General features: G+C 41.9%; 1 protein-coding gene across 5 annotated transcripts in view; it reads right to left on the reverse strand.

Annotated features, from left to right (window-relative positions):
- Window positions 1-1885: 1885 nt before the first annotated feature.
- The window catches only part of sema5a (sema domain, seven thrombospondin repeats (type 1 and type 1-like), transmembrane domain (TM) and short cytoplasmic domain, (semaphorin) 5A), a 113255-nt gene continuing 101276 nt past the window's right edge, over window positions 1886-13864 (reverse strand). For 2 of the 5 annotated variants that reach the window (XM_046371649.1, XM_046371648.1), the window contains 5 exons: window positions 11948-12118; window positions 11580-11735; window positions 9055-9099; window positions 7354-7577; window positions 1886-3350 (listed from right to left, as the gene is read on the reverse strand). In XM_046371649.1, the coding sequence (XP_046227605.1) occupies window positions 3231-3350; window positions 7354-7577; window positions 9055-9099; window positions 11580-11735; window positions 11948-12118 (716 nt within the window). In that variant the 3' untranslated portion in view covers window positions 1886-3230. Of the gene's footprint in view, window positions 3351-4545; window positions 4786-4891; window positions 5393-7353; window positions 7578-9054; window positions 9100-11579; window positions 11736-11947; window positions 12119-13864 lie in introns of those variants that run through there. The other 3 variants (XR_006841448.1, XM_046371650.1, XM_046371651.1) reach the window with 3 other exon arrangements.

Raw genomic sequence — 13864 nt, forward strand, 5'->3', positions numbered from 1 at the left:
TCCACACGATTGACATTGTAAATTCATATTTTATTGATTTATTTCACACCTTGCAATCTGCATCCAGACCTCAAGCTTAACTTTTTCCAAAATTTTGTGAGGCCAAAAAAGATGTGCCAGCAGCTCTGTTGCTAATGCTAAGCGAAATGCTAAAGTGAGTATGATGTTTACCAAGTTCACTATGCTCACTAGCTTAGTTTAATATGTTACTGTATGCTATTTTGAATGCAAAAAGTAAAATGCAAAGTATAAAGTCCTGATGGGAATGCACATATTTGGTAGTGGACAAACTGGAAATTTGACCACTAGATGAACACCCCAGTCAGTCCATCTTATAGTTAATATATTTCAGGAACAAAATCATACGTATGGTGCTGCTAGAGGAGGAGTTAGAGGATCACCAAAGGTAATAAGATACATAATCTGGGCACCATAAATGTCTTAACTAGATTTTCCAGCAATCCATCCATTAAAGGTTGAGATATTTCACTGGGTAAATGAAAATTTAAGGTAGTTGATGGTGCTAGAGGAAAAGTTGAGGGATCGCCACACTTTGTAGAATCCACCCTCTGGAGAACATGAATGTGTGCATAAATGTTATGCTAATCCATCTGCTAGCTGTTGGGATATTGCAGTCTGGATCAAAGAGATTGTTGCCATTTCAACAAATCCTTCTACATAAACAAGATTCAGACTGTGGCTTATCTCATCGTGCAAGTCACATATCGTGACGCTTTGACTTCTTCATGCACATGCAGGCACTCACACAGTCAGTCTCTCTGACAGGCACAAGCCCTGCTCTTGTGACCTTTAGTTGCGACCTTTTGCAGCCCCTAAATGCCACTTTGGGAAAGTCATTTATTGTCCTCGGCCCTGCTGTCAAAGTGGAATGTCACATGTGTCTGACTGTCTATGAGCTGCATAGCTCATTGCTGACAAATTTGCAGAATGATGAAAGTGGTGAAGAAAGCTTCAGCACTGCTCTGTCCACAAAAGTGTGTGTGTGTGTGTGTGTGTGTGTGTGTGTACAGGAAATAGACACTGAGGTTTGATGAGGTCAATGTAGGACAAATGGCTGCTTTATACAACATGCATTCTGAGAGAAATGTGCACATTTGTAGTTGCTCGCACTGCTTTACCAACCTTTAACACTCACTTACAAGTGCACATACACCCAGTGTACTCTCGACCCTGTATGTGCATATGCAACCACCTGAGTGACTTTTGCTGCATTGATTTGTCAGGTAGCAGAAGTGAGCTTTGGAGCCAGACAGCACTGGGGCCAAACATTGAACTGCCTCAGCAGGCCCCACCCCCTCCGCCTCCAACCAGCCAAACAGCGGGGTGATTAATAACACCCCCTCCATTACCCTCTGCACACAGATGGGACGTCAGGTTGAAGGTTGATGGAGAACAGCACGGTGTGTGGTGTTACACCCCATCATACAGATTAGAGTTTGGACTTTAGACAGCGCCCCTCGCCACCTTTACCCCGCTGCCTCACGCGATTTGTATCCTTCAGGTATCCTTCCACTGCTGCTGATGCCATTTGTCACTGCAGGGCCCAGCTGAAGACTCCTTTAAAAAAAAGTCTTCCGCTCTGATTTTGAGTGATTTATGAAGTGTTGGTGTGTGCTTACGGAGCTGTGGCTCTACAGTGTTTTGCTCGAGGAATATCAAAGTCTCTAAAGTTGTCAGAGCAAACCGCAGTGGACAGAAGGGTCTCACACCTGTTACTGAGGGCTTTATGCCACTGCTTTCACTCTGTCTGAAGCCATCTTCAAGTCATAAGCAGAGAAAATAACACTTCAGGAGATCAAAGGCGTCATATCAAAGCTTTACAAATGAGAAAAACGCATCTGTAAAACTCACACTCTGACAAGTCTTTTGTGTACGAAGCAGTTTTTTTTTAATTTATGCACAGTAACACAAGCAAACATGTAAAAAGAGTTAGTTGCAACTGAGCCATTGAATAACCTTATATTTGGTTATACTCTGAACAGAAATATCTCAACTTGATGAATGGATTTCATCTTATAGTTTATAGGTAGCACTCCAGTAGGGGTTCGGGAGGACAGTCTCTGCTATGCTCTATCTGTACAGTAAATGCCATCAACATCCTGCACTCACAAACACATATTTAACTCAAAAGCCAAAGGAATAGCGAACACTATCAAAATTCAAAAACATTCTTTTTTTTTCTTTTTTTTTTACAAAAAATATAAAAAGTACGCTGACTGAACTTGATGCAGGCTGATATGAATACTCCAGATTACTTTTCAGATTATTTTTAAGAATGCACCTAAAATTTTATGTCTTTATTTCAAAATGAAATGTTTTATTCTTTAAACACTTTGAGACATTGAATAAATGTATTTAGAAAAACTACAGACATAGGCTTCAAAATAAACTTCCTGTACAAAACATATGTACCATTTAAAGCAAAAAAGAAAAAAAAACCCCAAACACAAAACAAAATTTTTACACTGAAAGTTCAATCACTGCTAGCTGCTACAGCCTGAAACAGAAAGATAAACAAAAAAAGACAGACTTCAAATATCTACATCCTGATTCTGGGTTGGGGAGTAGGATATTGATCCATCTGGAAATTTCTGCAGCAGTAAATAGTAAAAGTCATCAGGCGTCACCACCATCTTTGTTTTCATGACTTCCTAAACCAGTCCTGAACCTCAGACCAGCATAAAACGCTGCTTGCAAGTCCCCAAACTATGGAATGCGATCAACCATGCAAAACAAAACAGAACAGCAGAGAAAACACATCAGATGAAGTCATGCAAAGCAATTTTGTGGTTATTTCCCATCATTACAAATACAGGTCTTTTTTTTTCTTTTTTTATTTTTTAGAGGCGTCACAGGAAAGTTAAAAGGGATCACCTTTCCCACAGTCTCTTTGAGTTGACTTCTTTTTTTTTTCCCTTTTTGTCCTCATTGGGGAAATCCAGTTGTCTGTGTCTCAGTGAGAGTCAAACAGTGAGCTTTCCGAGTGTACCCCAAGGCACCTGAGAGAAAGTGGGCATTTCCCTCTGTTGGCAACGCTGGCTGTCTGTGTTTACATTACATACCAGCTGCCATAGAGTCTCAGAGTGGGACTATCCCACGCATGGTGTCACGAATCTCAATACAAAGCACAAAGAAAAGAATATAGTCAAAATGGATGACAGGGTTGGTATCTCCTCTATGGTATGGAGTCTGAACTGCCGAATCAAGGGTTAATAGTCATCGTAGGTGTTGAGGTCAGTGAAGTATGCGTTGGTATAGGTCTTCCCGGCAAGCTGTGGGTTGAAGTACTTATTCCTTTCCTCCAGAATCAGATTGTTTTTGTTGAAGGCCTGTGAATGAAAAAAAAAAACACACCAAAAAAACAAAATAGATGGAGAGGAGAAAGGGAGAGGAGTCAGTATGGACTTGTTTGCGACACATGGATCAAGTGATTATTCAGCCCAGATGGCAAGGTAAAAGCAAATCCATCTAGCCCAAAAAAGACAAAAAAAAAACAGAAGGTGCAACACAAATCAATGGGAGGCTGCTCAGTGAATGAAACATACATTTCACAGAGCAAGGTCAAAGCATTTGCAAACAGGCTGGAAAAATGATAAGCCACCACAGGGCTGAATTATTTTGATGTGCGTCCGTATGTCCACCTCTGTCATCCCTAATACCCAGCATCAGCAGTTTTTATGGCCCTCAGATTGTTGGTCCTCTAGGACAATCCAAACCATAAAAATCGATCAAAAGGGGGTCTCTTTTCTGTTAAACAATAAGGATGAGCCATGGGGGCATCTTCTCTGTCCCCGTGTGACATAGTAAACATGGAATGAGCTTCTGATGCGGTGCTCAGTACAACATTGGCAATTTGGCGAATGGATGTGTTCATATCCAGTCTGTTGTAGAGAGTGTGTGCTGGGAGTCCCTTGGGGCAGTGTAATTGAACACTTGATGATGCTGCATTTGCAGCTGATGGATGTATGTGACTGACACTGATAGGGAACGGGTGTGCTGGACAAAAAACTCATATATTTTGCCTCTTTCCCATTATGTGATTTGCACACAAAGGGGTTGTAATCAACACTCCAGCAGCCCCCGAGACAGTTATGTGTCTCTGCAGGTGGCCCCACGGCTGCCTTTAAACAGCTGTGCAACAATGCTTGTTAGCATCATCTACTTTGTCTTCTCTTAATTGGCCGAAGAATGATTACGTTTGAATTTTTGGTGCAGTAAACAAAATTTGCCTAAACAACGAAGTGGCATTAGTGATGGAGAGGTAATAGAGGAGCATAATAAAACAGCATCGCAATGAACTGTCTTTCTCAAACTATCAAATTAAGCAAAAAATAGAGGACAAAACAAGAAAGACGAACATGAAAAAACATGCAAATGGAGGCACTTGCTGAAAGAGAAAAATAAAGGAGGGATACACTGCCTTCTCACAAGCCGGTGAGGGTGGGGGAGCGGGTGAGGGGTGCACGAGATGGAGGGATGAAGGAGTCTGAGCACAGAAAGAGAAACTAGAGTCAGTACTCCAACCTGCCACACACAGGAAGTGCCACGGGAAGTGGAAGGGCGGGGCACGGTGTGGAAGAGGAAGTAGTAGTGGTTGGGGTCAAAGAGCTGTTGGGGGAGGGGGTCAAGAGGCGGGATGTTGTAGAGGTCAGAGGTCAGTGGTTAGTAGAAAATCTCCAGGCCACGCATGGACACCCCCATGTTAGCAGAGAGAGGCTGGTGCATGGCAGGGTCGTCCAAGGGCAAGAGTACCGACACATCTGGCTGCAGGGAGGAGAGGAATGGGCAAGAGTCATCCTCACAAAAACCCTAAGGCCATATTCTGTCTTCCAGGAAGACTGGAACTACGATCAACTGTACATAAACCCACAGCCTAAAGGTAACGTAAGTTGGTAATAATAAACTAGGCTGCTTGAAATACACCAGCTACCTGAGAAACCAGCACCTACAATATATTTTACATAGTAATAATGACTAGAATGAGCAGGATATGAGCCAAAAACTCAAAAAATATGGCATCAGGCATTCATCATTCCTCACTATAAATGTTCAAAGGAGGTATATTATGGTTCTGTACACATCGTTTAGGCTGAGTGAGTGACGGCTGGAGGCAGAAGATGCTTTTGAAAAATTACGTCGTGTTCATTTGTCATGTGGCTCCTTTTGTATTCTCACACAGACTGTCTATACTCATATCCATTTCTATTTGCAGCAGATCTAACTGAATTATGCTCTATGCTCCTGACTCTATTTGCATGACAGATGAACGTTCCTCACACCTTTATTTCACAATGAAATTACATTTGGAGACGTTTGCTCCGAGCCAGATGATCTGTTCTCTCTGCGGCACTTTTACAGAACACTTTCAAATCTGTGAAGCAGTTTTGAAAACAGAGGTATTCACTTAGATTACAAAATACAATCTGCTATTGAAAACTTCCTCTGACAGAGGATCCCAAACACAAACACAAAGAAAACCTACTTAATTGCTAAAGTTGAGCTTCAGTATTAAACGTTACTTACATACTATAACTCCAGATTCTATGAGTACAGGTGCAGCTCTCTAAGGCTGTTGCTCATGAGTTTATCCCTCATGTGACTGTGTAGCACTGAAAAGTTTTCATGTCCACGTGGTGTGTGGGCCTCACACTGAGGCTATACAAGCGGCTCATAAAAACAGCTTTTCCTCAGCAATTCACAGAGACCACAACTTAGAGGTCCCCACTCATAGAATCTGGAGTTACGGTACATAACTAACATTTCCTATTTCCTTTCCCCTCTAATCTGCTGTGTCAGATTTTGCCCAACATCACAGTGTTTATTCACCATTTTACTGCTGCTCCTCTGACCACTTGTCACAGCCAACATCAGGTGTCTGCTTTTAAAAGTCGGCAAGACAACTGTGTCATCAGTTAAAGACACACTTTCAAACAGGTAGCCATGTTGTAACAAATCCCTGCTATGCTGAGTCAAACTAAGTCAAACCAAGCCTGCACATGTATATGGAAAAGGGCTCTCGTACTTCCCCCTGGGAGGAGACTGGCCCTGGATGCTATCAGAGTTTAGGCTAACTAAGCTCTGTTGTGTTGTTTGAACTGTTTTTTTATCAGCTGGTGAGGATGGTGACATTTTGCATTGCACATGTAGCTTTAGCCTCAGCCTTCTGGTACAATATCATGCACATTTCCATTAAGTGCATATTTAAGATTTTTTTTAAAACAAGTCAACTGGAAACACATGAAGCTAACACTAGTTTAATAAGCTACAGCTTCAACAACTACTAAAATCTGAAGAAGTCTGCTTCTGTTTGAAATCAAAGACCCATTATTACAAAAATGACTACACAATTCAAATTACAAATCTAAAACTGTAATTATTGTAAATTGCATGTCTGCCGTGTGAGACAGGAGAGCTCGACAGGCGTGGGAACATAAGCTATACAGTAGGTTAGCAAACGGTACAGCCTTGCCTCTCTGCAACTATGATTTGTGCCACACAGTCTTGCAGTCCAATAGCTGATGATCTGCAGGAAAGCCAACTGCTGCCACATGCTTTTAAGTAGCCAACTAGTGGCAGACCTACAAACGTAATTTGTAAGAATATTTTGAGGTTAATTATTCTATTGATATAATCTTGGGATACCAGATTTATGACTCCTGAAGCTACTTTTTAATTAAAAAAAAATGCACAGTGTGTTTAAGTGTTTGAAATACCCTTTAACAAAGCTGTTAATCCTTGAAAAAAGCCCAGCTGGAGCATGAAGTAGCTGTGGACAAGCATTAATCACCAGCTCAGTCTGGCACTAAAGACCTGATGCATCAGCGGATAAGAGGCTGTTTGTACCATGAGAGTGGCTGGATCTCTGTCACTGGCTCTGCTACATCCTGACTGTATGCAATTTAGTATGCCATAATGACACAAAGAACCCGCCTAAGCAGGGAAATGTGCAAATGCAGTGCGTCTTCGCTGATTACCTACCCATGCACTGATAAGTAATTGCATTAGTATGTTATGAGAAAGCAGTGTATGACCACTGACACAGAACAAAGTCACACACTGAGACAGACAGCAGAGGAGCACACAGAGAGAGAGGATGTACGCACAACTACCTATCTGTTACACGACTTGAGTGTGTCAGTGCACAACAGGAGGCGGTGTGACAGTGAGAGTCATGCAGTAAGAAGTGTATTTAATCAGAACTGACACTGGGGCGAGAGGCAAACCGTTGCTCACTGACGTCGATTGATTAAGTCAAACAGTAAGGAAATGCCGCTTAGCCTCTACCCATCCGGACATCTGTCAAGCATGACCCGCAGTGAACCCAGTGCAAACCTGTCCACGGACCTTGATGGCTTCCACCGAGTCGTACTTGTCCAGTTTGTTGATGTGGTTGGTGATGCTGGTGTTGAGCGGGGCGGCTGAGATGGGGTGGATGACAGTGGCGTCGTGTGACTGCTGCTGGTAGCGCTGGCAGTACGAGTAGACCAGCAGGGTAACCAGGCAGCCGAGGATGGAGCTGCTGAGCCCCACGGCGATCATGTGGAAGAGGTTGAAGTCTGGAAGAGGTAAAAAAGAGGATTGGGGTTGGGGTAACTGGAAACGGTAACTGATGCTGCCATTCATATGATAATGATGGAGTGTTCATCAGTAAAGAAGATTTGTTTTGTTTCTTTCTTTTTGTCTTCTGTCTGTGTGTTCTTACTAAAAAAATGCAAAAAATACAATAAAAAAGAAAGAAATTGAATGTTGTTTACTGTATTTTTACGCTGATATATCAAGCAATTAGCTTTCAATAGCAGCAGTTAATACATGATTTAATTATTCAGTATACTTTTTAAAATCATTCTTCCGCAGTAATGTAGTCTAGCAGGATAATTTCTGCATTGGTTATAGTAATATTCCTTATCAATCCTTACAATCCCTAATGAACATCATTTTTCATGGATAAATACTTAAATCCACTAAAATATAAATAAAATAAATTGTATTTGCTATCAGTCAGAAACTATGAACCGTTTTATCAAGAGTGCGCTCCTCTCTTGGCTTTTATTTATGTTCACAATAATTATATGAGAGATTTTTTTCCCTTTTGCCTTGAGAATTGTCTGCACTCCCTCTCAGTCCTCCTCGAACAAGATAAATAGTCTGTGCAAGAGGCAATACTCAGGTCACAGAAGGTCCTTAAAGCCTCGTTTCTCCTCGTGTGGCCTTTTGTCGTGGGCGCTGTGGCCTGTTGAAGGCAAGTTAGATGAGTCTATCCGTATTTTCAGAGCATTAGCATATCTGCATTGTTGTGGCTCGGCAGTAAGATGACACTCTGAAATGTGATTTTATTGATTTCACTCAAACTCCAACTGCAACTGGGGAAATCATAGTGTTTAGGTCATTCAGGGTGGCAGGTTAGACCAGGGTTGCCCAAACTTTTTCTCTTGGCGAGCCAAAACTAAAACTTGATGATGGGCCATGGGCCAAAAGCCAACTTAAGAATTAACTGACTTTCTGTGCCAAGTGTCTCTCTGGCCGTCATGCTCGGATTGTGAAAAACAATTAGGGATCCAACATATCGAAAGAGAACTTTTACCTCAAAGAAAAATAAAACAGTAATTATAATTGCTCAAACATTTTCTTTTGCTGACATCTACCAGGCCAAGTCAAACCTTATGGTGAGCCAACCTTGTCCCGCAGGCCCCACTTTGGCAAGCCCTGATATAGCTGAAGTAAATTAAAGTTTGCAATAAATCTCTAGCAAATCATACATGATATACATATAAAACAGCAACATCAATAAGTCTCCTGTGCTGACTCTTTTTGGAGGAAATGATATTTATGGTTTGAGAAGTGCATCTTCGACTACCTCCAGATATGATCAGATCACCATTCTTCTTTAATATAGCCTTCTTGCTTGCATTTACAGTCGGATTTATATGTTGTTAAGCTGGATTTGGAAAGCGATCGTATTGCCGAAGATGGCGTACATGTGCTATGCCACATGTTATCCTCCCATCTCGCTCATATGCACATACTAAAAGTTACCTCCACAGCGCCTCTCCTCCTGGCTGGAGCGTGCAATCGAGACTTCTGACAAAGGAGAAGGAAAAGCAAAAAGCAGCAGAATTAGGGCCAAAAATCATATACACACACATATCGCCCTGTTAGCATGACAAATTGTACCCTTGAAGGTGAGTATGGAGATGAAAGCTGTACTCAATATGAAACAGATCATCGTAAAAACTCTGTGAGCTAATCACGGCTGTGGCACCTGGAGTGGTTTATGAAAAGTATCAGCTCTCATTAAAGGAAATGAAGTACAAGACGTTGCTAATGAACCTTAATGGACTACCTTTCCCATTAAAGGGGATGGATGATAAGGTATAAAGGCAAATGGGTGATTCTATAAAGATCTGTCAAGAGTTTTTCATGACTATTATTTCCCTGCTAATTAATACAGAAAAGGTTACACATTTATGTTTCAATCAAATGTTTATTCTAACCAATAATTACTGATTCACAAAGTTTAAGAACTCAAGGCTCTGCCCATGAATATATATATATATACACTGTATATATATATACACTGTATATATATATATATATATATATATATATACTAAATGTGTCCAAAGATTTTACAGCACTTGTAGTGTTTGCAGTGATACAATGTGATTGTCTTATACTGTGTTACAGGGAGGAGTTTTAATGATCTCTGCATTGTAGAGATCAATGCTCTAGTGGTCTTGCATTACTAGTTGTCAATAGGGTGATGCCTGTCTAAGCAGACATCAATATGAATGGTGTGCGTGGGATATGTGTGTGTGTGTCTGTGTGTGTGTGTGTGTGCATGTACAGGCATACTACTGTTCCAAAGTTTGGAATTGCCTGTTGAATTGATGTTTTCCCCCTCTCATTCAATAATGGTTACTTTACCCGAGATAAAAACAGCAGAATTCAGATCCCAAAAGGATTATTTACATTGGAAACCATTTTGGGTCCAAAAGAAGACTGGTTAAATGATTCTGAAAACTTGAGACTTCCATTTGCAGTGTTGCGTGATTTTTTTTCCTCCAATATCTTAGAATTTTGACTTTATTTTCCAGTCCAGACAAGCTTAAGTGATCCAGGATTATAACTCAACATATTTCTAATATTCATATCTTACTGTTGCTCAGCAGTGTCTTTGTCTCTTTCTGTCCTTTCAATTGTCAGGCTGGTTGGACCATCGCATAGTTTTGCTCTCCATGTGAAAAAATATTACTGTGTTGCTTTTGAGGCAGGCTATTAGAAAATCCTAATAGGTGCCTTAAAGGTGCCTTTTAGATGCAAAGTACGAGTTCTGTCTTTGTGTTAGGGTTTCTTATTCCTCATCACGATCAAATAAGCAGCTAATGTGCATTTTTGAAAAATGCATTATATGTTAATCTATTTAGTTATTGCTGATTGAATGTTTTTAGTAAAGAATGCGTCACCAGCCTGTATGGTCGCTCTTTCATTCTGCATCATGAGAGAAAGTTGACCCACAGTAAATTTAAATATGCCATAAAAAGTGGTTGTAAATTCACTGTTTTAAGATCTCGGTGACTGGTGTTCAAATATATGTCTGGATGGTTTTTTTTTTATAAAACTAAATATACGATTCGGCCCCATTGAAAATTAAAAAGTCAAAATCTCACTGAGCTAACGTTAGCTTCATTAGCTTGGTAGCTGCAGCTCTGCGACATATTGACTACATGTCTCAATGAAATCAGTGAGCCACCATGTCAAATATTTCAAGCATTTGCAATTATTATCATTTTGAACTGCGAATGTTCTGTGCGAAAACAGACGTCTTGAAAGGCGTAGCAAAATAGGGGTTAGCGAACAATCGAGTTTACCCTCATCTTAAGTTGAGTCGGCATTTAAGAAGTTGTTGGAACCACACTGTTGACAAGCAACAGAAAAGCTCCAACATGCTTTCTAATTAACACTGTGAATATTCTGACATTAAGAAAAAGGTTGAATTATGAAAGGACAAATATGATATGATATGGATGCCAGAAATAGTAAATAATGAATAAAAATACTTCTGGGATCAGATTCAGGAAACAGCCTACAGGAGCTGTACATCCTCCTCCCTCCAACATATAAAAAAAGTAATACTGGCGGTGTAAGTGCTTTTTTCATGGCCGGACAAGACTTCTAGGCTCATAATGAAACTAATATAGCAGCGGGGCTGTTGGAATACAGAGTACAGAGACAGCCCTTAAGTGCAGCACCTGGGTTCACGCCCCCGTGTAATCGTCTGCTGCACTCAGGAATCCTTGTGTAAGACACTTATACCAACCATCCCCAAAAGAGCTGTCCTGGCGCTGAACCTAACCTCTGACCCGAGGAGAGTCCCTTAGAGGGATCAATAACGCATTTCATTATCATAGGATTCTTGGAAATAAACTAAATTACGGCTGTGGGCATATGGTGGCTGGGTGGCACAGAGTGAGGGTGTGTGCTCACGTTTGTGTGCTAAGTCATGCATGAGTGCCCAAGACTTTCCCGAAATGAGGAGGCGACTGTGTGCTTGTGGTCACCTGGTATAAAATTGGAGTCAGGAGAGCATGGCCTTGTCTCGCTGTTGTTTCCTGAACACTGGTTCCCAGTGGGAAACAGGACGTCGCAGTGACGCACACGCTTCTGGGCCCCATTGGAGTCACAGTGAGACCACTCTGACCAGCTGGACCAGCTCTCTGGAAATGGCAATGACAGTTTATCTCACAGCCTGTTCAGTGTGTGTCTGCGTATATGAGTTCTGTGTGCTCTCAGCTGCACATTAGTCATGCATGGGCGCCCTCTGAAAGACTAAAGAAAATAAGCAATGAACCTGTGATGGATTGGTGGCCGAGTCAGGGCCCTAAGCTGCTTATCACTGAAGTGTGTATGTGTGTGTGTGTGTGTGTACCTGGACAGGGTTGTGTGTTGCACAGGGCCTCCTCAGTGTGCAGTCCCAGGCAGATGTCCCCTCCGTAAGCAGGCGGAGGGTTGCTGCAAGTTCGCGTCCTCATGTAGTGTCCCCCACCACACGTCACAGAGCACTTGGACCATGAAGACCAGCATGACCAGCTGCCGTCCACTAAACCGGGGATATCAGTGTCATATTGTTTTTGTTAGTACCTCAAAAAACCTGTATGGTTACATTACTTTGAACATTTTTGACCTGTGCAACTGATGCAGGACAACAGAAAGCAATCACAGCTATTCATTGAATATTCCCTAAAACTTTTCTATTTCCTAGGATTTAGGTTCCAGGTCATTTCCAAAGACAATTTCCTGTGAACATCAAGTGATTGGAAGTCATTCCAAGCCTTTTCAAACAGCAATGCGTGACGCACAAATATGAAGCAATTTGAATATGTGTGTGTGAGTGTTTTGAAGTGACAAGAAGTGTGCTTCACCCAGCTGTTACTGCGAACGCCTGACCCCCTCCCGAACTCAACAATCTCTCCTCTGATTAATAAAGATAAATGAACCATCGCAGCACGCTGTTGTTGTTCCTACCTTCATGTGGTGCCAAGTGGCAAACAACAGGCAGCTAAAAAAGCACGTGAAAATTCATGACAGTATCAGGACACAAAGAAGACATAAATAGATGTGGGAAAAGAGGGGAGGAAAAGGAGCAACAACATGGGGGCAATCTTTGACCATGAATCACAGCTAAAGTAAATATCCTTCTGGTCAAACATCTGGATAAACCCCTCACTGGCAGAGAGAGATATTCCCTTTTCAGAACCATTTGAGAATTGCTTTTAAAGACCTGATGATGGCTGGCAGCACAGTACAGGTAATTGAAGTTGCCGATGCTTTTTGTCATCTAAGTGTAATTTCTCTATCACAAAGTGACAAGGAAGTCGATTCCTGGCCCTCGATGACGGATCGTCTCATCTCGGGCACAGACGCAAGGAAAACACAGACTCATTTGTCTCCAAACCAGATGGATGGTAGGCACAACACCTTTTCTCTCCCTCTCCCTCACAGCGCACTAACGCATTTAAAAAGCACTGGATTAGCCATAGGAGGATTACAATTGGTCTACTGGCACGGTCTGCCTGCCTCTAAATAATATCTCACTTTCAGAGGGGTGCTAATTGAGTATGCATTAGTATTCACTGCTACTCGGGCTTGGTTAAGTCCGTTCCTTTGGGGGACAAGAATGTGGAGCTGTTCGTAAGCACACTGTAGCCGTGGTAATATTACAGTCAAAAGAGCAGGTGTACTACATGCATTAGCATAGTGATGTCAAAGTACGTTCACTCGACATTTTACTCCGGGGGAACACTTGTGCCAACCATACAGGCAGAGCCCTCCTGAATAAAACAGATCTGATGCTCTCGTCCAAAGTCTTCGTCTGAGCTCACAGCTAATAACAGCTTCCCCTATTAGTGACGGCAGCGGAGCTGTTGGCAGCTGAATGCTGTACACTTTCGCTCAACGAATTAACAGGCTGTAAAAATAGTATGGCCCTTCAGTCTGGCTCTTTTGCTTGCTTACAGCGTGGCAGCAGATATGAAGACAGATTGGGGCTGCTCAAGATGACGTGCAGATCCAGGTTTTTAGTGGGATACTTAAGCTCTACTTCAGGGGGCTTGATTAATAATCATCTGGGACAACGTTCCTGCTTGCCTGTTTGGCGTCAGAGCTGGATACCAGGTGTGCTTTATGCCAAAGTAAGCACTGGATTTCCATTTAGACAGCTTACTTCCCTTGTCAGATAGAGTATTCTTTTAATTAGAAAGCGTCCTCTCGCCGTCTTCTGCTTTGAGGGGTGTTGAAAATGCATTGTCTCCAGGCTTTTCACAACAGAATATGGCCTCCCATCGCT

The sequence above is a fragment of the Scatophagus argus genome, chromosome 18 (genome assembly GCF_020382885.2).
Source record: "Scatophagus argus isolate fScaArg1 chromosome 18, fScaArg1.pri, whole genome shotgun sequence".
In the NCBI taxonomy this organism is placed as follows: domain Eukaryota; kingdom Metazoa; phylum Chordata; class Actinopteri; family Scatophagidae; genus Scatophagus; species Scatophagus argus.